The sequence below is a fragment of the Leiobunum rupestre genome, chromosome 5, assembly GCF_980474605.1.
Source record: "Leiobunum rupestre chromosome 5, qqLeiRupe1.1.hap1, whole genome shotgun sequence".
Lineage (NCBI taxonomy): Eukaryota > Metazoa > Arthropoda > Arachnida > Opiliones > Sclerosomatidae > Leiobunum > Leiobunum rupestre.
This window is the reverse complement of record NC_143388.1, coordinates 25,365,231-25,391,187: the sequence shown is the minus strand read 5'-3', so window position 1 is coordinate 25,391,187 and position 25,957 is coordinate 25,365,231. Positions and strand designations below refer to the sequence as shown.

Here is a 25,957-nt window from a genome sequence, read left to right as displayed (position 1 = left end):
GAAAATCTGGAAATATCGATGGGGAAAAAGTGGAAATATATGTGGGGGAAACCGTCTAAATATAGGTGGGGAAAAAGTGGAAATATAGGTGGGCGGGAACCGTGGAAATATAGGTGTGGTAAACCTGCAAATACCAATGGGGAAACCTGGAAATATCGATGGGGAAAAAGTGGAAATATATGTGGGGGGAAACCGCCTAAATATAAGTGGGGGGAACCCGTGGTAATATATGTGGGGGGAACCCGTGGAAATATATGTGGGGGGAACCCGTGGAAATATCGATGGGGGAACCCGTGGAAATATCGATGGGGGAACCCGTGGAAATATCGATGGGGGAACCCGTGGAAATATCGATGGGGGAACCCGTGGAAATATCGATGGGGGAACCCGTGGACATATCGATGGGGGAAAACATGGAAATATCGATGGGGGAATCCGTGGAAATATAGGTGAGGAAAACGGTGGAAATATATTTAAAAAAATCGGTTTTCCAGTAGTTGTATAACGTATTTCTCCCCATACTTGTTTAGAGCAAAAAACGTTTGCAGTATTTGAAGGTGGGGTACTTTTATCATAAGAGGTATATCGTTTACTTCTGGTTTCATGTATTATCTGATTCTTGAGTTTAGACAAATATATTCAAGCTAGATAAGGAATTTTTTCATTTGATGACCTTGGGACTTCCTGCATGAGAAGTACGCCATGAATAGACCCGATGGCTGCCGGGGTGCCATTTTGTCACGTGACAATTTTTCGAGAGAAATGTTTACTATTAACGCGACATATTTGCTCTTCCTGGAATGTTTATGTAGAAGTTCGTGGATGGGCGATTGACAATTTTTGATGAAAAGTAGACTCTGAACTTAAAGCAAAAGTCAAATATATCGATATACGTGTCTTTCGATATAAGAACGCGTTTTAACAATAAGCTGACTTATTACCAAGAATGTATTTATTTTTAATCGGGGATATTGTCTATGTTGAGCAGTGGCGTAGACAAGGGGTGGGGGTTTCCGGGTTCAAAACCCCCCCCTTGGGCCTACATTTGACTGTACTAAATTTCCACCCCTTCTCGACCCCTCTTAACATTCACGTACTTTGACCCCCCCTTGACGAATTTCTGGCTACGCCACTGATGTTGAGATGATTTTTAACGTTGCTCGAAAATCCACCTCAGGCTCGTAGGGTTAGCACCTTGCCCCTTCAAGTAAATCACTTTCGCCCTAGGGGCAGGTCACTTCCATTTTGGGTGCGTCTTAATCATAGTAAAATGATTAAATCAGGGTACTCGAGATTAAATCAGGGTACTCGACATTAAATCAGGGTACTCGACATTAAAAAATTCTAATCGTGATTAGAAAATCATTTTAATTAGATTTAATCATTATAATTAGATTTAATCATTATAATTAGATTTAATCATTATAATTAGATTTAATCATTATAATTAGATTTAATCATTATAATTAGATTTAATCATTTTAATTAGATTTAATCATTTTAATTAGATTTAATCATTTTAATTAGATTTAATCATTTTAATTAGATTTAATCATTTTAATTAGATTTAATCATTTTAATTAGATTTAATCATTTTAATTAGATTTAATCATTTTAATTAGATTTAATCATTTTAATTAGATTTAATCATTTTAATTAGATTTAATCATTTTAATTAGATTTAATCATTTTAATTAGATTTAATCATTTTAATTAGATTTAATCATTTTAATTAGATTTAAACATTTTAATTAGATTTAAACATTTTAATTAGATTTAATCATTTTAATTAGATTTAATCATTTTAATTAGATTTAATCATTTTAATTAGATTTAATCATTTTAATTAGATTTAATCATTTTAATTAGATTTAATCATTTTAATTAGATTTAATCATTTTAATTAGATTTAATCATTTTAATTAGATTTAATCATTTTAATTAGATTTAATCATTTTAATTAGATTTAATCATTTTAATTAGATTTAATCATTTTAATTAGATTTAATCATTTTAATTAGATTTAATCATTTTAATTAGATTTAATCATTTTAATTAGATTTAATCATTTTAATTAGATTTAATCATTTTAATTAGATTTAATCATTTTAATCGTGATTAAACGTGATTAAATTGAATTTAATCAAAATAATCACGATTAAATCGAATTTAATCAAAATAATCACGATTAAATTGAATGTAATCAAAATAATCACGATTAAATTGAATGTAATCAAAATAATCACGATTAAATCGAATGTAATCAAAATAATCACGATTAAATCGAATGTAATCAAAATAATCACGATTAAATCGAATGTAATCAAAATAATCACGATTAAATCGAATGTAATCAAAATAATCACGATTAAATCGAATTTAATCAAAATAATCACGATTAAATCGCATTTAATCAAAATAATCACGATTAAATTGAATTTAATCAAAATAATCACGATTAAATCGAATTTAATCAAAATAATCACGATTAAATCGAATTTAATCAAAATAATCACGATTAAATTGAATTTAATCAAAATAATCACGATTAAATCGAATTTAATCAAAATAATCACGATTAAATCGAATTTAATCAAAATAATCACGATTAAATCGAATTTAATCAAAATAATCACGATTAAATCGAATTTAATCAAAATAATCACGATTAAATCGAATTTAATCAAAATAATCACGATTAAATCGAATTTAATCAAAATAATCACGATTAAATTGAATTTAATCAAAATAATCACGATTAAATCGAATGTAATCAAAATAATCACGATTAAATCGAATGTAATCAAAATAATCACGATTAAATCGGATTTAATCTTTTGAGGGGTGCGTCCTTAATCAAGGAAGTGACCTGCCCCTCGCTTTCGCCTCGCAGCAAGAGGAGCCGGGATCGGTCCCAGCTTGTGGTACTGGGTTAATACTCGGAACCACTCCTTCCGCGTTGAGTTTGCGAGGTCTCTCCTCACTGGTGAAAGGGGTTTTCCCGCGAGTTCTTCCGTTTCCCTTTTCCATAAAATCTTGTAGAGGTTAACGGTAATAGTAAGTGTAGTTGGCTCGCGTGGCATGCAGGACTTGCCACCACCCTCCTACGCATTGTAACCCGGCCACCTGTTTAAATGCATTAAAAGTCGCTAGATGACTTAGACCTAAGGTGGTGCCTTGGGTATTAGCCTAGCTGATTATTATGATGATCTCATATCCTAAAACCAATGATAATATAGAGCTTCGAACCCTAGATTCGAATTCTGGGAGCAACAAACACAAGGAGAACGCAGCTAGCCTTTAAATACGCTAACGCAGTGTTGTGTACCAATTTCATTGGACGAGCCTTTACGCTGAACGTTTTACGGGCGGGGGGGAAGACAATTTCCGAATTTTCCCCTTCCGACGGCAGCAGGCGCTAAAGCGTCTAGCCAATGAAAAACGTACGCAAGAAAATCCACGACTTTTGACGGGTTGCGTTCTCCTTGGGTGGGGTGCTGTGTTTGTTGCTCCTAGCAAAGATAATTTAAACTGGTACCCTAGATTCGAATACTGAGAGCTTTCCCACCCTTTTCCGGCACGTGACCTCAGAAAAATCGGGCTCCATCGGTTGCGGTAAGGAATTTATTTTTCCGTCCTAGCTGGCAAATAGTGGAAAATTGGCTAAAAGTGCCAAAGGGTGGCTAATAAATAAAAATGGCATTTCAAAGCTTATAAAAATAATTGGAATTAAATTTTTAAGAATTGTTTTCTTAAAATGTCTGAACTTACAATGTTAGAATTAATTATTCCAAAAACATTAACAGACTATTCTAATGTCAATCAGAATCTGACCATTCCTATGCATATATATTTGCCTTAAGTAGCCCAAATCTGAAATCTGTGTTATTTTTTTTATTCATTTATAATTTTGTGGTTAAATAATTTTTTATTAATTTATAATTTTGTGGTTATATAATTTTTTATAAATTTATAATTTTGTGGTTAAATATTTTTTATTAATTTATAATTTTGTGGTTAAATAATTTTATTAATTAATAATTTTGTGGTTAAATAATTTTATTAATTAATAATTTTGTGGTTAAATAATTGTTATTCATTTATAATTTTGTGGTTAAATAATTTTTTTATTAATTTATAATTTTGTTGTTAAATAATTTTTTTATTCATTTATAATTTTGTGGTTAAATAATTTTTTTATTAATTTATAATTTTATAATTTTATATATTTTTTTTATTTTATAATTTTATAATTTTCTGTGGTTAAAATACAGGGTTGCCACACGTCAGGGAAAACAAGGAAGTCAGGGAATTTAAAAATGGGCCTAAAAAGTCAGGGAAATGTCAGGGAATTTTAAGAATTGGTAAAAATTCAGGGAAAAGTCAGGGAATTCAATTTTATCTTGGGACTTGTTGAAGGTAATTCAACTCTAGATCTATGACAAATTCTATGATTATCATTTATTTCCTTGAATGTTTTGCAAATTTTTTCAACATTGAAATAACCTTTTTACTAAAATATAAGTGCATCTAAATTTATTAACTTCTGATAAAAGTAAAATATAAAAGAAAAATTTGGCCTTAATAAGTCAGGGAAAATCTGTTAAAATGGTCAGGGAAAACAGGGAATAGTCAGGGAATTTGAATCTGAAAATTTGGTGGCAACCCTGAAATATTTACTGTCCACTTTTGGCCAGATTGTCCACTAAATTAACTTTTGTCCAGGCCGGAATTTTCCACTATTTTCCACCTAGGAACAATGTCCCCATTGGCAGTAGATCTTAAGCGCCGACCAATAGACAGAGCGTCATCAAAGTTGGCCGTGGACTTATCTATAGTTGGTTACCATGGTATCAGAAGTAAATGAACCGAGGTTATTGAAATAGCGATCAGAATCGAAGGGCGTTTTCCTTATGAAAATGATGAGAAAATAGAGTCAAATCAATCCATCCCCATCTTTTGACGCGATAAATTGCATTTGGGAATTGTTGATAAATATAGCTATTTCTATGTATAAAAAATGTTTTCTTAAAAACAAAAACTTTTTTTCGGCCTAGGAGCGCGCAAAATTTCAAATTCGAGGTCAAAATGTAACTTCTTAAGGAAAACGACTCCAACATGGGGAATATAGCAGTCTGATAACTTCGGTTCATTTACTTTTGATATTATACACTTATGATTAAATCTATCTCTAACGATAGAAGTACCTATATTGGATTCCGTTGTGCGCAAATTTCCCGCCAAAACGCGGATGCATACACCCCAACTGGCGTAGGGGTACTTACCTATTGCAGGGCCCCCAGAGGTCCTATAATTCCTATAAAATCCTATATTTTTAGCAAAATACCTAAAAAGTCCTATAAAATCCTGTAATTTTGATATTTTGCCCATTTCAAATCCAGCCACTCAGTTAAATTGCTATATTTAGCTATAGGATAAATTCCTATACCAAGTCATTCTAGTCTATACTTTTGTTACTGTTAACATGGTTAGCTACTAGTATATTTTTGTGAAAAAAAGGTTAAATAGTTTCTATTTTTTAAGTGAAAATCAAAGATTTATTTATCTAAATACATATTTCGTTTTTATATGCATAAACTTAGTAAATTAAATAGCATATATAATCCTATAAAATCCTTTAATTTTGTAAAAAATAGTCCTATAAAGTCTTATATTTTTAGAAAAATAATCCTATTTTCCTCTAAAAATTGAAGATTTGAGTGGGGATTGATAAAGCATATTTTCCCGATGAAATAGTATTTAAAAATCAATATCTGATGGTCTATATCCCAAATTTTTTTTCTTTCCCAAAATGGATTTGAATAATCAATGGGAAACTGCGAATAACATTGGCAGAAAATCTCGTAAGCGATATCTTACATACTTATGATTTAAAATACCAATTTGTTTTTAAAATTGGGCTTTTTGGACATGCTTCACTCGCGCTTTCAGATAGCAAACTGCTGTACATTTTAATATTCCATTTAAAAAGCGAGAGAATAAGACAGTTTTTGTAGCTTCGTTTCATTGTTTCATTGTAATGATAGTGAAAATCTAGCACAACGCATATTGTTGCAAACCGAGTAGCGCCGTGGGTAGAATAATAATCAGCTAGGCTAATACACAAGGCCTAAGTCATCAAGCAACTTTTAAAGCCATTAATTCAGGTGGCCGGGTTACAATAGTTCTAAAGTCAGGGAATTTCATGGAATAGTATGAAAGTTAGGGAGTTATATGGAATAGTATGAAAGTCGGGGAATTTTATGGAATAATATGAAAGTCGGGGAGTTTTATGAAATAGTATGAAAGTCGGGGACTTTTATAAAATAGTTCTTTATTTTGGTTGCAAATGAAAAACGTTTGCTAAAATATAAATTAAAAAGTTAAAAATTTTGATTTATAAAAATAAAATTTTTAAAATGGCCAGGGAAACATGAAAAAATATGGGAATTTGAAGAACCGCATCAACACTGAATCTTGTCTCTTTTGAATAAGCTTCTATTCGTTAAAGGCGTTAGAATATTTATCGACACTAAAAATATAAACAGTAGGATGTGTTCACCTTTTTGCGTCATTCGTGGCCACCCCGCGTAGAATCCCAAACAAACATCCACCTGTGGAGGGGGTGGAGGGGTTCTTCCAAGGTAGACCTTGAGATTCTCAGTCGTACGTGGCCGATTTCTTAAAGGGGCTGGAAAGTGCCGTTTGGAAAAACGTCATCCGTGACGTCATTATCGAAATTTGGCGCGTAGAACTACTTTTTCTCAAGTTCGCGAAGACGTAAACTGGCACCGCTGTGTTGGGATTTTTGTATGACGAAATCCAGCGTGGTTTTGGTTAGTGTTAGCTGAGCTCGTAGGAACTTTTAAAATTTAATTAATCTTTATTGAGATCTAGTTTAGTGAACAACAAATGTTTCACGAAAAATTCATTTGAGCGATAGTAGTAGTGTGTTCGTAATTTTTTTAATTATTATTTGCGAGTTTCATCGAATTTTGTAAAAAAAAACGTCAGATGAATCGAAGCCAATTTCTAAGGGCCTTGGTTTTACTGGAGCATTTTGATAAACATTTGTACTCAACCACAGTTCTTTTGCCTTTTCCCACTTATCTAATTCACCAACGCTTGCTTACGGCGAGGGACCAGCCTAAGATTTCCGTCGATTGCTAAAGATTCTCAGCTATTTTATTATTTCAAACATTATTAAGATCTCCATTAAAGATGTCGCGATTTTTTTTTTGTTCGAAGTCAGGATTTCCTTAATTTTTTCACTAATTAACAAAGATATCTTCTGATTTCTTAAATTTCCCAATAAATTGTATGAATATTTAATTCTAAAATCTGATTTTAAAGATTTCCATAAAATTTTTCCCGATTTTTTTTGGTCGAAGACATGATTACCTAAGATTTCCCCGATTTCTAAAGATTTCTTTAATTTTCAAATGCTTCTATTCGAATTGTAAAATAATCTGGATTTTTATGATTTCCATGAAATATTTCCTTAATTTTTTACTGATTACCAAAGATTTCCCCGTTTTCTTTAATTTCCAAATGATTTTACGATTTCTAAAATAATCTTGATTTTTTAAGATTTACATTTAATATTTCCCGTTTTTTTTTATCGAAGCCAGAATTTAATGATTTTTTTACTGATTACCAAAGATTTCCCAGATTTCTTTAATTTCCAAGGGATTTGATGAATTTTTAAATAATTTTATTTCGTTTTTTTTTGTCGAAGCCAGGATTTCCCGAATTTTTTACTGATTACCAAATGTTTTTATAATTTCTACATTCTAAATCTTATTTTTAAAATCCACAAATTTCTTAAGATTAGGCAATCTTTTTAGAAATTTTAATTTTTAATTATCTATTTTTTCTAAATGTACATCAGGTGTTGGGTGGTAATTGTCAATATTAGCAGTATCTGAGTGCGGTAACTCGAAAATGTTTTCTCAAACAAAATAGTATAGTTATTTAAAAAATATATATATACTCTTAGTCGCTGTTACCTTCGACCACTAACAAAGGCGCAGATGGTTTAATATTATTAGATTAGTTAGGTAAAAATTGTCTGCCACTACTATGAAGTAAGGGCTTGAAAGGGCTAATGATATAAATTATCTAAATATTTTACCACCTAAAAATTCAATACCTCTACTTGGAATGCTTATCGCGGCAGATTTTCGTCTCGATGTGGCTGACGGTTTTTTGACGTCACTATGTTAATTTAACAAACAACCACGTGATAGGGGAGCGCGCGCAGAGGGGATTTCATAAATCGTCGCCGTTAAAACAAAACCACGTATCTTTTCGGTGGCCTTTTTGAGAAAAATTGATTTTTAATTTTGCAGGGACTTGTGATATCGCGTGTTAGCTTTTTACACGTGAGTTAATTTTATAGTTAAATAATTTCGTTTCAGTATTGAATTTATGAGGATTTTAATTTAAAAATATTTTGCTAAAGGGGAATTTTTAGAGGTACGTGGTTTTGCGCCATGAAATGAAATGGGAGCTGAAAATAAGCGAGATACGTGCTTTTGCGCGAAATGCGTTGCGAATATCAAAGATAAGTTTAAATGTTTTCTCGATTTAAAAAAAGAAATTCAATTGCAACCTATTAATGTTTTTAATGTTATATACGTAAATAGAGTAATGGCACTGTGACGTTCTAGTACGTCACCCATGGTCTTTCCTATAGATAAAAAATTTGCGACCAAAATGGCGGCCATGGTCAAAGCTACGGAGTGCTACTACTCTATTGGGGTGTAGAATCTAAATATGTCAATTTTTACAAAACCACGTATCTCAAGTTACGTGGTTTTGTTTTAACGGCGACAAAATTTGATCCCGGATTTCGAGATTTTCCGGATTTTTAAGAACTCCAAGCTGGATTTAGGATTTCTGGTCGGATTTCTTGGAATGGCCGACCCCTCGAAAACATAAAAAAAATCAATAACCGTTTATTTTTGACGCGAAACAAACTATAATTTATGTACGCCTTAAGTGTTCGAAATGAGATGTATTGGCGCAATTATTGATAATATTTGGGTTTATCTTCCACTTAATTTATTTTCGTATCGAAGCGATTGTAATCTTTACGCGGAGAGAGCTAAATAAATTCAAGCGCACGCGATGATAATGATGACTGGTAAAAATTAGCGGGAATGCCGGCTAAGTAATCCAAATAGCGTTGACGCAATCGATCGAAATCGGAACCAAAATCCGCGTTTGCTTTCGACGCGGCTCGTCAACGTTACGGATGTTCTTTCGAATAACTTTTCCACCGTTTATCATGATTCGACCTTATTCGATTACGCGCCTTGAATCGCCAGATAATTTTACTATTGTTATTTCGACAAGATCGAGTGGTTTTAGACATACGTACGTTAATTTTTGGGAAATTCCCAGTTCATTATCTCCAGTTCAATACGTTTTTTCGTCATACCCAAACCTAGTAAACACAATTTTTCTAATTTTGGTATAATATTTTAATTTTTTTCTTTTGTTTAACCAATAATGTATTTATTTATACTAAAAAAGTTTTTTTTCTTGAAAAGTCCACTAGTATGGTTTTTTGCCTGTTAAATCCGGATTTTTTTAGATATATCCGGATTTTTCAAAATCATTCATTTGCCTTGTTATTAAATAAAATCGTGCTATTTTCCGTCCTCCACTATGATGCCCATCCGCTTTTGGCATCCAACAGCAGCCTTGGAAATAAGTTTTTTTTAAACTGGTCCTTATGACCAGTGACCCCCTAGCTTATGAATTATAATAACAGTAAATTACTGTCATTACACTTAATCACAGCAAATTTGGGATAGTTCCATAGAATAAACTGTATGTTTCCACCAATCAAAAGCTCTTTTATGGCTAAGTATAGAAACGTTTCTTAGTGATTGAAAAGTCCGGATTTTTTCGTGGATTTTTTAACGTGGATTAACCCGGATTAATCCACGTGGATAAAACCGGACTGGTTACCACCGTGCCAACCCTTATACTCAGGGAGAATGAATATGTCAAGACTATCGACGGACACGTTGAGGCCCTAACCCCGGAGGCCCCAACGGGTGGAATTGGAGAAACGCTAAATATAATCTCGACATATTCATTCTCCCTGAGTATAAATAAATACATTCTTGGTTTAACCTAGCAGGGTTCGTACAGAACCTGGATATCCTGGAAAAGTCAGGGATCTGTAAAATGGAGGAAAAATGTCAGGGAATTAAATAAATTCGTAGAAAGTCAGGGATTTTAGTAAGTCAACCGAACCCCGCATTAACAAAGAACTTTTGACCTAAAATAATAATAAAATGTCCAAAAATATAACCAAAAAGGTCAGGGATATTGGCAAAAATTGGTCAGGGATAACCTGGAAAAGTCAGGGATTTGAGATCAGAAATTTTCGTACGAACACTGCCTAGGAGCAACAAACAAACAGAACACCCCACACAAGGAGAACGCAACCCGTCAAAAGTCGTGGATTTTCTTGCGTACATTTTTCATTGGCTAGACGCTTTAGCGCCTGCTGCCGTCGGAAGGGGAAAATTCGAAAATTGTCTTCCCCCCCGCCCGTAAAACGTTCAGCGTAAAGGCTCGTGACGCTCGTCCAATGAAATTCGTAGCTGCGTTCTCCCTGTGTTTGTTGCTCCTAGGTTTAACTAACTCGAAAATGTCCAAATTAGTGTTGTAATAAAAAAGGTTTCATTCGATGATTAGTCTAATATTGTTTGCAAATTGAAATAAAGCGGCATTTTCGCTTAATTTTTTCGAATCTGAAAGTAAAACTAAACCTCTAGACTAGCTTTAAACTGATTAACAATGTAACACTATTAATGTTTTGTAGTATGTTTACTGTTATTAGACATTTTATATCGATAAAAATTAAAATCCTTTAAAAAGTTTCAATATTTTATTTTGCCGATTTGCGGAAAATATTTGCAATGATAATTAGCGTTTTCCATCGTGTAATATTTTAAGTGTTCAGTTTTAGAAAAGTTGGAAATTTTCCGTTCACCGATATAACTCAAAAAGTATCATGTTAAGAAAGGCAAAATATGTAGTATATTTGCCTATTTTCTGTTGAATTTCTACGCGTGCTATATTAATCCATTTTAGAAATGTTTATCGCGTATATTTTGTGGTAATCTCGGCATTACCCGTTCTATACTTACCCTGCACTCGCCAAACGGAATTGTTTTAGGTATGCCTCACTTATAGTACTAAAAATAAATTATTACAACTGTTTTTAAATCTTATCTATGTTAATTAATTAAGACTTTGAAAATATAAATATTATGTAACGCGCGCGGGTATACTTAGAAATTCAATCGTAAACAGGTCAAATTCTAAATTCCCGCCGCCGATTTACTGGAACTTCGTGCTAGTATCTTTCCGCCAAATGAACTAGATAGTTTGCCTTTCTTAACCTGCATCTGAGTATAGTGTAAGATATTGATTATTAAAATCTGTTATTTCTTTAAATCAATTTCTTTGATTTAAATTGGATTTTTATAGATTTTAATCTTTTTTTTGGTTTGATGCCGGTTTTTCTTGATAATTTGAGCGCAGCGGCCGCGATAATGTAAACTATTTTTAATTTATCTTTTTAAATTAATTTAATTTCATAATCAAACTTAATTGCATTTTATCTGAATTGAAAGGTCCAAAGAACCTACTTTCGTACATTGGAAAACGTGATTAATTTTTTAAATCGCTTGATTTAGATCAGCCAACCCAGATAAATAATGGCATTACTGAAGATACTTTTCAAGTCCTCAGCTTTGAATATCTTAACTGTCGCTATAAGTTAACCTTTGAAATATAAAACCTTTTTTTAGGTCAGAACCTTTGAACAAGGTGTTGCGAGGTTCTGACGAGTCACGCGTTTCATAGATTACCACAATTAATAACATTAATTAATTAATCCCGACTGCAAAGTCGGGTTTGTCAATAATAGTCGGGGAGAAAAACTCGAGAAATTTGATTAGATTACACGCGTACGAATTTAGTCTTTTCCACTCTTCACGAAACTCTTCAAATACTTACTGATCCCGCCGACGACTACACTTGTGATTTATAAGATGTGTTAATAGTGTGAATCGGGTTATTCATTTCCCGTGACCAACTTGTTTACTCCAAAATTCTTACAATAGACAAGAGTTTAAGCTTAGTTTTTACGCTCTTGTTTTGAACTGATGAACTGTATTTTCTTAAATCAAATTTACGATTCCGTGTTGATAATGTGAATATTGTTATTAATTTCCCCCTGACCAACTTGTTTACTCTAAAATTCTTACAAAAATTACTAACAAGTAAGTTCAAGCATAGAGAAATAAACATGTTGGACCATCTTGGTTTAAATGTACCATATTTCTGTACTTGTTTGGAATAGGTATAATCTACTTCATTTTTATTTCGTGCCCCCCTATACGGGGGGGGGGGGGCTAGAAATAATGCGTTTATTCAATAGTGGTACAAGTAGATGGTTACCTGGTAGTGCCCGTAAAGACGGGAGACACCCGTTCGGCATTGGAGAAAGGTCTACGGGTAACCTCTCTGAAAGAGAAGTGGCGGAGAAAACTGGAAATCAGTCACCTCGTAGCGGTCGCAAAGGCGCGCTTACTGCTCCAAATCCGGAAGAGCAGTATCGGCTAACCTATAAAAAAAAATGTTGCGGAGAAAACGGAAAAAGATAAAATGCTAATAATTAGGTTAGCTGGTAGTGCTCTTAAAGGCGCGAAGAAGGTGAATTTTCTGTTTGAAATCCTAAAAATATAATTTTGATCAAATCGGAATAAAGTCGAATTTTGTATTATCAGAAGTACAGGGCTCCCACCAGGTCCCTAAAATGCCTAAAAGCCCCTACTTTTTTTCGAGGTCCCTAAACCACCATAAAATTGGGATTTGGTCACTAAATCACCCTATTTCTAATACATTTGGTGAAAAGTACCATCGGCTTAAAATATTTCGTAGAAAAGCGAAAAAAACCCGATTAAATGTGATAGAATTATTACAAAAAAATTATAGTTATTTTTGTGATCGATAAAAGTTTTTTAGAAATTAAAACTTAGTAATTTTTGTGATAAAACATTAAAAAAAATTAAAACTAAGTCAGTTTTAAAAAATTTGCTGCTTTTAAAAGAATAAAGATCTTATTTTTGTTTATTAAAATGGTCCCTATTTGGTTCCTACTTTAAAATATTTTGTTCCTATTTCAACCTATTTCTCGCCAGAAAAATCCCCTATTTCCATATTTTTGTTCAGATTTTGGTGGGAGCCCTGGAAGTAAATGATCCGACGTTATCGAAATAGCGCTCAGAATCGGAGGGCGTTTTCCTTATAAAAATGATGAGAAAATCGAGTCAAATAAAAGCTAATTTCCATCCCAGTCTTTTGACGCGATAAATTGCGCTTGGAAATTGTGGGTATAGTTATTTCTATGTATAAAAATGGTTTCATAAAAACCAAAAAGTTTTTTTTTCGGCTTAGGAGCGCGCAAAATTTCAAATTCGAGGTCAAAATGTAACTTCGTAAGGAAAACGCCTCCAACATGGGCAGTATAGCAGTCTGGTGACTACGGTTCATTTACTTTTGGTATTATGTAATGGATTTCGATGAAATACAAATGATTGGAATCTGTACAATTTTGGATATAATTTTCGCGTTTTCTGATCCTTGCTTAAACTCTGCCCTTGTGTTATTATCGCGCTTAGTGCAAAATATTTCTCGTTTCGTTGGGATACGGTTCTTGGAAATGGGATTCCGCATTGCGGATAAGTGTTCAACGTTGTTCCTGTTTTGACATATCAATTTCGCCCAAACTCGGCCAGAACTAGATAAGTTCTTAACATTGACTACAGCGCTACTGTCTAGGTTGTTATTTTTAACGACTATCTGAGAATATATTATTAAATACGACGACGAATAATCCTTGAGAAATTGGCTTTTGCGAAAGTTTCGTAATTTGAATTTTTTGAGTCAATGTTTTGAAAAAATGGGAGTCTCGCAATTTTGAGGGTCATGATTTTGAAAAAACTAGCAGTCTCGCTATTTTAAGGGTCACTGTTTTGGGAAAACGGAGTGTCGCTATTTTAAGGGTCACTGTTTTGAAAAACTTCGAGTGTCGCCATTTTAAGGGCCACGATTTTAAAAAACTGGTAGTCTCGCTATTTTAAGGGCACCCATTTTAGAAACGGAGTCTCGCTGATTTAAGGGTCACGGTTTTGAAAAACTGGTAGTTTCGCTATTTGAAGGGTCACGATTTTGAAAAACTGGTAGTTTCGCTATTTTAAGGGCACCCATTTTAAAAATGGGGTCTCGCTGTTTTAAGGGTCACGGTTTTGAAAAACTTCGATTGGCGCCATTTTAAGGGTCACGATTTTGAAAAATCGCTATTTTAAGGGTCACGGTTTTGAAAAACTTCGAGTGTCGCCATTCTGAAAAACGGAGTGTCACTGTTTTATAAAATAATGGCGGGTCGCTGTTTTCGAGTGTCGTCTGCGTTTTGAACAAAAATTAAATTCTGTAAGGCTCTGTTTTTGTACAAAATAATGGGTGTGTACCGTATTTTAAACATCACCTTCATCATAATCTTAGTGACATCTCGTACTTCAAACATCTCAATTTCCTTAATTCGTTGCACTTTTAAACACACCTATAAATTCTCAAAACGGCGTTTAAACCGCGGTATCTGGAAAAAATCCGGTTTTAATTTCCAATCAAAAAAAACTCACTCGACTAAAGTCCGCCTTTGTGCGCGTTCCCGTAATTAAATCTTAACAATTTATCAATTTAATTAAACGCTTGCCCGCCATTTTTTACAATTATCAATTTAATTATGTTTTATTATTTTGCCCTCTTAATCAAGATGGCCTCTTAAATTATTTATTACAAAGCAACTTTTTGACGCCCGCCGAAAATGCAATTATTAATTGAACGACTTTTGGTTTTCTGGTGGGAATGTGGCGCCTCCTATCTTTGATGCCGTTAATTAAATTGTCATTAGAGCGTCGCGGTGTCAGAAACAGAGATTCGCCGGGATCAAACGTTTAATTAGGCTAAACGCGACTAATGCCACGAATTAGCCCAGTATTTCACGACGACGCCATTCTGGGGGGAAATTTCAAACGATTTTTGTGGTTTTTGCGTCGCCGTATCAAGGTGTTCGAGTTATTTATTTAGCCACGGGGTTATTTGATTTAGGTTTCTCTACAGACTTTTTGGCACTTTTCTTGATGAGGTTCGTGAGTTATTTATGTGAGAAAAATAACGTTCTTTTCGGATTTAGTTGGAGATAGCGTTTAAAAAAATAAAATGTAAAAAATCGTTACCAGAGTTAAAATGTCAAGTAAGTCGAAATACTCGATATCTTAGGGGAAAGTGAGGAAATTTAAAAATGGGCCGGAAAGGTCAGGGAGTTTTAAGAATTTGTAAGAAGTCAGGGAATTTAAGAATTGCTTTTTGAAGGTAATTTTTCTCTAGATCTATGATAAATTCTCTAATTATTTTGAAATTTTTTTAACATGGTACTGAAGTATAAATATGATTTAAATTTATTAACTTCAGAGGTCCTATAAATACCTATATTTTCAAAAATGTCCTATAACATACTATATTTTTTAGCAAAATCCCCAAAAAGTACTATAAAATGCTATAATTTTGATATTTTGCCCATTTCAAATCCCGCCACTCACTTGTCAGTGAAATTGCTAGATTTAGCTATAGGATAAATTCATATACAAAGTCATTCTAGTCTATATTTTTGTTATTGTTAACATGGTTAGCTACTAGTATATTTTTGTGATAAAATGGTTAAATAGTTTCTATTTTTTTTTAGTGAAAATCCAAGATTTATTTCACTAAATATAGATTTGGTTTTAAATGCATGAAGTCAGTGAAAGTTATGGAATTTGACTCTGAAAATATTGTGGCTACCCTGATTTGGAGTGATTTGACTGAAATAGACTAGCTCATTACTTTTTTTAACCTTTTCGTTACCAAATTATGCACTCGAAATAGAGATTTTTACACTAGCTTGACCTACAATATTGTAAAGTAATTTCCTGGTTTTATTTTTGACGGAAATGGAGTGATTATAAAAATTATAAACAAAAAATCTTAGGTGATATGACGACGAAATCTTAGGTGAATTCACGACGAAATCTTAGGTGAAATCACGACGAAATCAAACCAAATAAATCTGTTTTTCCATTGGAAGCCGGATAATGGCATAACCCTGAGCTTCATAAATTTGAAACACTCGAAAATAGGAAATGTTTCCTTTCGCTTTAGAATGGCTTGAATAATAGTTTCGCCAAAATCAGCTGCTTTTTGACGTATTGGTTTTTCCGAAGTTGGTCAATTTATGTAGCCCTTACAAAATAACCCATTAATATGGATGTTAGCCATTCTTTGTACGTAGTACCGGTGTGTCAAAGAAATTGAGTTAATGATTTATTCGCTTGTAACTCACCAGAAACTAATTTTAAACAGATTTTATTATTTTGACAGAATAAATTATTTTAACTCAAAATAGTAAATTTTCGTAAAATTACGGTTTAAGGATTTTGTGTTTCGTAGACATGCAGTTATAATTCCAGGGCCCCCAGAGGTCCTATAATTCCTATAAAATCCTATATTTTCGAAAATGTCCTATAACATCCTATATTTTTAGCAAAATCACCCAAAGTCCTATAAAATCCTATAATTTTGATATTTTGCCCATTTCAAATCCAGCCACTCAGTTAAATTGCTAGATTTAGCTATAGGACAAATTCCTAGAGGTCGGCGTTTGGATAACAATTAACCGTTTGTTTGGATAATATCTATAAACAAAAATTATCAAAAAAATAATCAGTTATTTTTGGCTTTTTCCCATATTAAATCGTTTTTGTCCATGGATAATATCCACGGATAAACGGTTAACCGCAATTTTTATGATTAATTGAAATTTTGCCAGTTAATTTATCTGCTCCGCCGATCTCTACAAATTCCTATACAAAGTCATTCTAGTCTATACTTTGTTATTGTTAACATGGTTAGCTACTAATATATTTTTTGATAAAATGGTTAAATAGTTTCTATTTTTTTTATTGAAAATCAAAGATTTATTTCACTAGTTATAGATTTGGTTTTTAATGCATAAAGTTAGTAAATAAAATGGCATATATAGTCCTATAAAATTTTATAATTTTGAAAAAAATAATAACATGAAGTCCTATATTTTTTAAATATAATCCTATTTTTACCATTTTTAGAAATGTAATCCTATTTTTCCTATATTTTTAAAAACATAATCCTATTTTCCTATATTTTTAGAAATGTAATCCTATTTTCCTATATTTTTAAAAACATAATCCTATTTTCCTATATTTTAGAAATGTAATCCTATTTTTCCTATATTTTTAGAAATGTAATCCTATTTTTCCTATATTTTTAGAAATGTAATCCTATTTTTCCTATATTATATTTTTATAAATTTAACCCTATTTTTACTATATTTTAAAAACATAATCCTATTTTCCTATATTTTTAGAAATGTAATCCTATTTTTCCTATATTTTAAGAAATATAATCCTATTTTTCCTATATTTTTAGAAATATAATCCTATTTTTACTATATTTTTAAAAATATAATCCTATTTTTCGTATAAAATTGTTTAATATTTGAGTGGGGGGAGCAAACTCAGTTAAATTTAGTTTTTAATTAAAAATTAAATTTAATTCAAATTAGTTTCAAATGTAGTTAAGTTACCGCTGCACTCCCATTATTATACAATTTTACAAAACAAAAAAATTATAAAACCTTAAAATATTTAAAAAAAAATAATAATTCGATTTAAATATAATTAATCAATTTTTTTTTAAATCGACGACTCTGGTACAATGTTCACTTCTACAAGTTCCACGTATCCGTTTTTGAAGATTGCAACCAGTCTAATGTTGTTTCTTTAATCAATTTATTAAAATATTACGTAGTACTATTTTGAAAATATATTTCCATATATATTTTTTAAATAAAATTTATTTTTTTGTGGCTTAGAACTAAGGTAGCGAAAAGCATTTTCTTACTCAAGAAATAACGTTTATTGACATTCAAAAAGGTTTTTGAATATTAAAATGCCCTAAAAATACTTACGGGGAATTCCCCGCTGTAGGTAATCACCGAAGTTAAATTGAATCGCCTAGTTATTGTCTGGTCATGGGTGATTTTATTATCCGGAATTATTGTCATCCGGTTGTTGGAAAAATTACAAATTGCGCTCCCTAAGCCTATCGCTATCTGACAGCCAAAATCCAGCAAGTTGATAAATTTGATTTTTGAAAGAAATACGAAATAAGAATTCGTTTTTACATTAGTACGTTTATATTTAGTCTACTCAGGGTTGCCACAGGTCATAAAAATCAGGGAGAAGTCTTAATTAATAAATAGGCCCAAAAAATCAGAGAAAAGTCATAATTAATAAATAGGCTTAAAAAGTCAGGGAAATCAGGGAAAGGTCATAATTAATAAATGAGCTTGAAAAGTCAGGGAAAAGTCATAATTAATAAATAGGCTTAAAAAGTCAGGGAAATCGGGGAAAATTCATAATTAATAAATAGGCTTAAAAAGTCAGGGAAATGAGGGAAAAGTCATAATTAATAAAATAGGCTTAAAAGGTCAGGGAAAAGTCATAATTAATAAATAGGCTTAAAAGCCAGGGTAAAGTCATAGTTAAATAAAAAAAAAGCCTAATAAGTCAGGAAAATCAGGGAAAAGTCATTATTAAATAAATAAACCTGAAAAGTCAGGGAAAAGTCATAAATAAATAAATAGGCCTAAAATTTCATGGAAATCAGGGTAAAGTCTTAAATAAATATGATTAAAAAGTCAGGGAAAAGTCCTAATTAAATAAATAGGCATTAAAAGTCAGGGAAAAGTTAGAATTCAATAAATAGGTCTAAACTTCAAGGAAATCGGGGAGAGTTCAGTTAAATGAATAGGCGGCCTAACGTCAGGGGAATCAGGGAAAAGTCAGAATTAAATGAATAGGCCTAAAAAGTCTGGGAAATCAGTGAAAAGTTAGAATTAAATAAATAGGCCTAAAAAGTCTGGGAAATCAGTGAAAAGTTAGAATTAAAAAATAGGCCTAAAAAGTCTGGGAAATCAGTGAAAAGTTAGAATTAAAAAATAGGCCTAAAAAGTCTGGGAAATCAGTGAAAAGTTAGAATTAAATGAATAGGCCTAAAAAGTCTGGGAAATCAGTGAAAAGTTAGAATTAAATGAATAGGCCTAAAAAGTCTGGGAAATCAGTGAAAAGTTAGAATTAAATGAATAGGCCTAAAAAGTCTGGAAAATCAGTGAAAAGTTAGAATTAAATGAATAGGCCTAAAAAGTCTGGGAAATCAGTGAAAAGTTAGAATTAAATGAATAGGCCTAAAAGGTCTGGGAAATCAGTGAAAAGTTAGAATTAAATGAATAGGCCTAAAAAGTCTGGGAAATCAGTGAAAAGTTAGAATTAAATAAATAGGCCTAAAATGAAGGGAAAGTCATTTTTAAATAAATAGCTCTTAATCACCAGGGAAATATCATAATTAAAAAGTACTTAAAAGGTCAGGGAAAGTCGGATAATCCGCAAAATATTCCCAAACATCAAGAAATTTTCCAAATTTGTTAAATGTTGGGGAAACGTCAGATAATTTAATTTTATCTTGAAACATTAATTTTACTTAAGTAAAATATATTTATTTAAATCCGTGAAACTTCTGTTAATTTTTAACGTTACATTAAAACGTTTTTTTTTGTAAATTTATTAATTTCTGATAAAAGTTAAAACATTTTTAAAATGTATAATTTTATCCTTTAAGAGTCAGAAAATATATCTTAATGTTCTGCGAAAACCTTATAATAAATAATATCGTTGATTGTAAACCAAAATATTTTTATCAAATAGGGGTTTTTAGACTTACTTGACGTTTGCTCCAAGGAAACCGGGGAAAGTTCAATACTCGAGAAAAATCCTTTTACTTCCGTTTGCACTCGCGCGGCCCGTCGTTTGACGTCATTTCCGTCTCTCCCCCGTTGAATAGACGGATGTGGTGTTTCATCGAAGATACCAATTTCATTACTCAGGACTTTTTCGAAAGCAAATACTTTGTCGTGATTACACTTTGCTTGGTTTTATTTAATTTACTTGTAAAGCCGAAAAACACCGTAGAATAACAAATTAATCGGTAATTTGGTCTTTGATCGATTAATCGGTATATTTGTCTCGGATTAATCGGTATTTTTGTCTCGAATCGATTAATCGGTATTTTAGCCTCGAATCGATTAATCGGTATTTTGGTCTCGAATCGATTAACCGGTATTTTTGTCTCGAATCGATTAACCGGTATTTTTGTCTCGAATTGATTAATCGATATTTTGGTCTCGAATCGATTAATCGGTAATTTTGTCTCGAACTGATTAATCGATTAAATCGCGATATCGGTAACCGATTGGTACTCATCATTATTGGAAAATCTCGACAGTTGGTAAATCAAAATTCCTGTTATAAAACTGGAGGGGCAGTTCGTAATCTCGTAAAACTGGAGGGTAGTTTATAATCTTGTAAAACTAGACGATTTTTTGAAATCTCTGGGTAAAACTTGTCGAATAATTCGAAATCTCTGGGTAAAACTTATCGAATAATTCGAAATCTCTGGGTAAAACTTATCGAATAATTCGAAATCTCTGGGTAAAACTTATCGAATAATTCGAAATCTCTGGGTAAAACTTGTTGAATAATTCGAAATATCTGGGTAAAACTTGTCGAATAATTCGAAATATCTGGGTAAAACTTGTTGAATAATTCGAAATATCTGGGTAAAACTTGTCGAATAATTCGAAATATCTGGGTAAAACTTGTCGAATAATTCGAAATCTCTGGGTAAAACTTGTTGAATAATTCGAAATATCTGGGTAAAACTTGTCGAATAATTCGAAATATCTGGGTAAAACTTGTCGAATAATTCGAAATATCTGGGTAAAACTTGTCGAATAACTCGAAATATCTGGGTAAAACTTCTCGATAGTTGAAATAACCCTTCTTTTTCTGGTGAAGTACTTAAAATGGCTTTGAAATAGTGGCAATAACCTTCGAACTTTTTCCGCAGAAAATTGACGCTTCGGCCATCGAGGACTTCTACGGGCTGACTTCGGATACCCAGAAAACCTCGGAATCAGGTTATATCCTTTTTTACCAGTCGAGAGAGTGACACGAGGCCACGCGAGAAGGAGGACTTGGGCGGTAGGGGTGACCTTCAACCGGCAGTCGACTGTGGTTCTTCTCGACCAGTGTTTCTGATTCCTTCCTCCCCTACTCTCTTTTTGGGAGCCGAACTTTTGTCGCCTCGAAGGGACGTTTTAGGGTATGACCTCTTTTCGGACAACTAAATAGGACTTTAACTAAACACAAATTTTCAAAGAAAGTACGTTCAAATCACTTTGATTTATAATCTTATATTTATTCAGTTCTTAAAGACTTTGTCAAACTGTTAGCACGGTCATTTTTTAAAAAAACTAAAGAAATCGAGTTATTTTTAAACGAAATTCACCTGGCACTATTTAATTTACGAAAGGTGCTCCGACACGAAATATTACATTAATGAAACAGTGGCCTTGTCAATTGTATTTTACACTCACAGGGTGCGTTCAGTTAATTTTCGCGGTTGTGTTTCAACGAGGACTGCGAAAAACGTTTCAGACCAAAAATTAAATTTAATTGAAAAAAAGACATCTTGAAATGCAAGTTATAATTTTCAATTTTTTTAATATTAAAATTTTGAAATTGGATTTTTTGAAATATAATAATTTTGAAATTGGGTTTTCTTAAATCCAAGTTTTTAAATTTGAATTTTTTTAATAATTCAAATTTTTAAATTTCTTTTCTTTGAAAATTTAAAATTTTTAAAATAGTCTTAAAGATTTAATCAAATTTGTATTTTGACTCAAAATAAATTCGTACAAATTTGTATTTTGACTCAAAATAAATTCGTACAAATTTGTATTTTGACACAAAATAAATTTCGATCAAAATTTGTATTTTGACTCAAAATAAATTCGTACAAATTTGTATTTTGACTCAAAATAAATTCGATCAAATTTGTATTTTGACTCGAAATAAATTCGATCAAATTTGTATTTTGACTCGAAATAAATTCGATCAAATTTTTATTTTGACTCGAAATAAATTCGATCAAATTTGTATTTTGACTCGAAATAAATTCGATCAAATTTGTATTTTGACTCGAAATAAATTCGATCAAATTTGTATTTTGACTCGAAATAAATTCGATCAAATTTGTATTTTGACTCGAAATAAATTCGATCAAATTTGTATTTTGACTCAAAATAAATTTCAAATCAAATTTGTATTTTGACTCAAAATAAATTCGATCAAATTTTATTTTGACTCAAAATAAATTTATCGATAATTTAAATTTATATAACTTTGAACTAATAGAATAACGGGCATGGATATTACGATTAATACTAATTTTTCAATTCATTAAATAATAAATCCATAACTTATAACATAAGCCTTTTAAAACCACAAAACACAAAAGAGCCACCAAGTTCTAAAAACACCATTATGAAAATATTTATTATTTTATCAAATACAATACACTAAACCATCACCCCGGGGGGGAAGAAAAATAAAGATTTATATAAATTTGAAACCCAGTTCAGTATGGTTGGAACTTCGGTGAAACTGCGAAAGCTAACGCAAATAGTTTGAAATTAGTTTCGAGGCCATTTATTAGAAGGACCTGGAATACGTTCGTAGTTTTGCACCATATATTCATCGCTTTCTAGTCAAATTAATAATTTTTGTGCCAGGTCATAATAATTAATTTTATCATTTTATCAGTTGTATATCAGCACTGAGCTTTGTATTTCAGGTGGTCTAACCAAGAAAAAATTGAATAATTAGTTTTCATATTTTGCTGTAGAGGTGCGAGGGTGGAAAATTATTGATATATTGTATAATATAAGAGGACATGGTTTTTAAGATATTACGAGAAGGTTGGAGGTCTTACATTTGTTGCTCAACGTATAAGCGCCATCTATATTTTTCAATTTTGAATTAATTTAAAATTGAAATTTATGGGTAAATTAAATAATTTAAATCATTTTTCGATAAAAAGGGGGCGCTGTTCGGCACTATGGGATCCCTTAACGTCGTGTAGCGCCACCTATTATCGAAAAATATCCCAAAAACTCGAACTTTCTTGTGATAATCGCGAAAAAACCAAGCTAAAAGTACAGTTCTTTTTTTATTGGATTATTTTTAAAATAATTTAAAATCTTCATTCATTATATTAACCGGTGTAATAGTTGAACTAACCATAGAAAAAATCATAACGCAGGTCGTGTACATTTTACTCTTAGGAAAATATAATTTTCACTGCCAATTTTGCGCTTTTGTTTTAGGTTTTTTTTAAATCTTGATTCGGGATCGGTCTTAGACACGTTTGTTACATAATCTAAGTTTGTTTATACACAAAAGAGACTAAAAAAACATACCACTTTTTGTTATTTATAAATATACCAAAAAAAGGTAAATTGTAGAAAAATAAATTAAAAAATGGTTGGCGAGAGTAGACTACAAAATTTATAACAAATTAAAAAAAATGGTGGGTGTACAGAAACTTTTTCCCAGAAAAAAATAACAAAAAATGGGCAAATGACGCATGAAAAATTAAAAAAATAGGTGAAGTGTTTTGACAATGTTTATAATGTAAATAAAAAAACTTCTGTATAGCTGATAAAAATTTTAAGGAAAAAATGTAAAACTGTGTATAATTCTATTAAAAAATACCAAAAAATAAAATGTTTTCCAGAAAAAAAGCCAAAAAATTGTATTTCATTGTGCTTTAATTTATTCCTTCTAAATATTTTTTACATTTGAACTAGTAGAGCGTTTGTTTTAACTTTTCGATATGTCTCGTTTTTATTTCTATAGAAAAATTTGTTTTTATTGAAATTAACAATTTGGTCATTTTTTATTGCATTATTTAAAAAATTAGTATTTAACGATCAAACAATGGTAACTTATCTCTAAAAACAGGCAACAACGTATTTGTTTTTTTTATTATAAATAGTTAACTATGTATATATATTTGGTTTTTGCTATAGTTTTTGGGCTGCCAATGCACACTCGTTTACAGACGCGTTACATTTGTAATTGGAATTTATTTCACTATCCTTAATAGAGGTATGTTCGAATGAAATAATTTCAAAACGACGCTAGATGGAGTAAAAATTCTAATTGCAAATATTCTTTTGCAACGAACGTTCAAACTAAACGTAGCAACTTGGACTTCCTTGTTAATAATGTTTTTCATATAGTCTAGTGAGCTAAATTTTCGTTATTCGTAGTTAAATAACAACTATATAATAGTGAGTAGTATTCCTAAGGCATAGAGTCGACTTGGGTTAGATTAGTTAAATTGCGATTATGATGTTAGTACATTTCGCTATCCGAAAGCGAAACTCAAACGAGTCCAAAATAAAAACTCATTTTGAGGACCAATATTTAATTTTATATCTATATTAACATAATTAACAATAAGTACGACACTTCCTTTTGTTTTAATGCTAATTTCCTGACTAAACCTTCTTTCGACACCGCAGGGTGATCACAACTGCTATATTTTATCATTTTTCCTATATTTTCATTATCTTCCTATATTTACACTATTTTCCTATTTTTCCCTATATTTGTGGAATTTTTCATGTTTTACCTATTGCAATTATGTCTTTTGATATCAATATCTACAAAGTTAGAAAGAATTTTAGAAATATTAGACATCTCAACCAGTTATTCAAACAAATGTCCTGTAATTTTAATGATCCTATATTTGCCTGTAATTTTAATGGAATTTATCCTATATTTGCATGTAATTTTAATGGAATTTATCCTATATTAGCCTGTAATTTTAATGATCCTATATTTGCCTGTAATTTTAATGATCCTATATTTGCCTGTAATTTTAATGGAATTTATCCTATATTTGCCTGTAATTTTAATGAAATTTATTCTATATTTTCCTGTAAATTTAATGGAATTTGTCCTATATTTGCCTGTAAATTTAATGGAATTTATCCTATATTTGCCTGTAAATTTAATGGAATTTATCCTATATTTGCCTGTAAATTTAATGGAATTTATCCTATATTTGCCTATAAATTTAATGGAATTTATCCTATATTTGCCTGTAATTTTAGTGGAATTTATCCTATATTTGCCTGTAAATTTAATGGAATTTTTCCTATATTTGCCGGTAATTTTAGTGGAATTTATCATATATTTGCCTATAATTTTAATAGAATTTATCCTATATTTGCCTACAATTTCAATGGAATTTATCCTATATTTGCCTATAGTTTTAATGGAATTTATCCTATATTTGCCTATAATTTTAATGGAATTTATCCTATATTTGCCTATAATTTTAATGGAATTTATCCTATATTTGCCTATAATTTTAATGGAATTTATCCTATATTTGCCTATAATTTTTAATGGAATGTATTCTATATTTTCCTGTAATTTTAATGGAATTTATCCTATATTTTTCTTTATTTTGCAAAAAAATTATCCTATAAAATCCTATTTAATCTACTACCAAATTCCTATAATATTTTTGTGAGATTTCTGTGGTCACCCTAGACATCGACTTGGACTCGCAACTGAACTAAGTAGTATATCATCGTCCTTGGTAGTAGTATATTTCGCCTGGGCATATTTTGACACTAGGGGGCTCTGTGTGAAGTACTACACCTAGATTTCTCAATAGCTTTCAAAACCTGTTCAATGTCAATTTTTCCTTATTGACATACTTATTGTTATTATGTTTACTGATGATAATAATTATTATAATAATCTAATAATAGAAATAGACTGAAAATATATTAAATAAACTTTAAATA

General features: G+C 31.3%; 1 protein-coding gene across 2 annotated transcripts in view; it reads left to right on the top strand.

Moving 5' to 3' along the window:
* Usp12-46 (Ubiquitin-specific protease 12/46) overlaps nucleotides 1-21,863 on the top strand; it is a 39,153-nt gene extending 17,290 nt beyond the window's left edge. Inside the window, exon 9 of one of the 2 annotated variants that reach the window (XM_090175283.1) lies at nucleotides 21,136-21,863. In XM_090175283.1, the coding sequence (XP_090031409.1) occupies nucleotides 21,136-21,237 (102 nt within the window). In that variant the 3' untranslated portion in view covers nucleotides 21,238-21,863. The remainder of the gene's footprint in view (nucleotides 1-21,135) is intronic. The other variant, XM_090175284.1, reaches the window with a different exon arrangement.
* The last annotated feature ends 4,094 nt before the right edge of the window (nucleotides 21,864-25,957 follow it).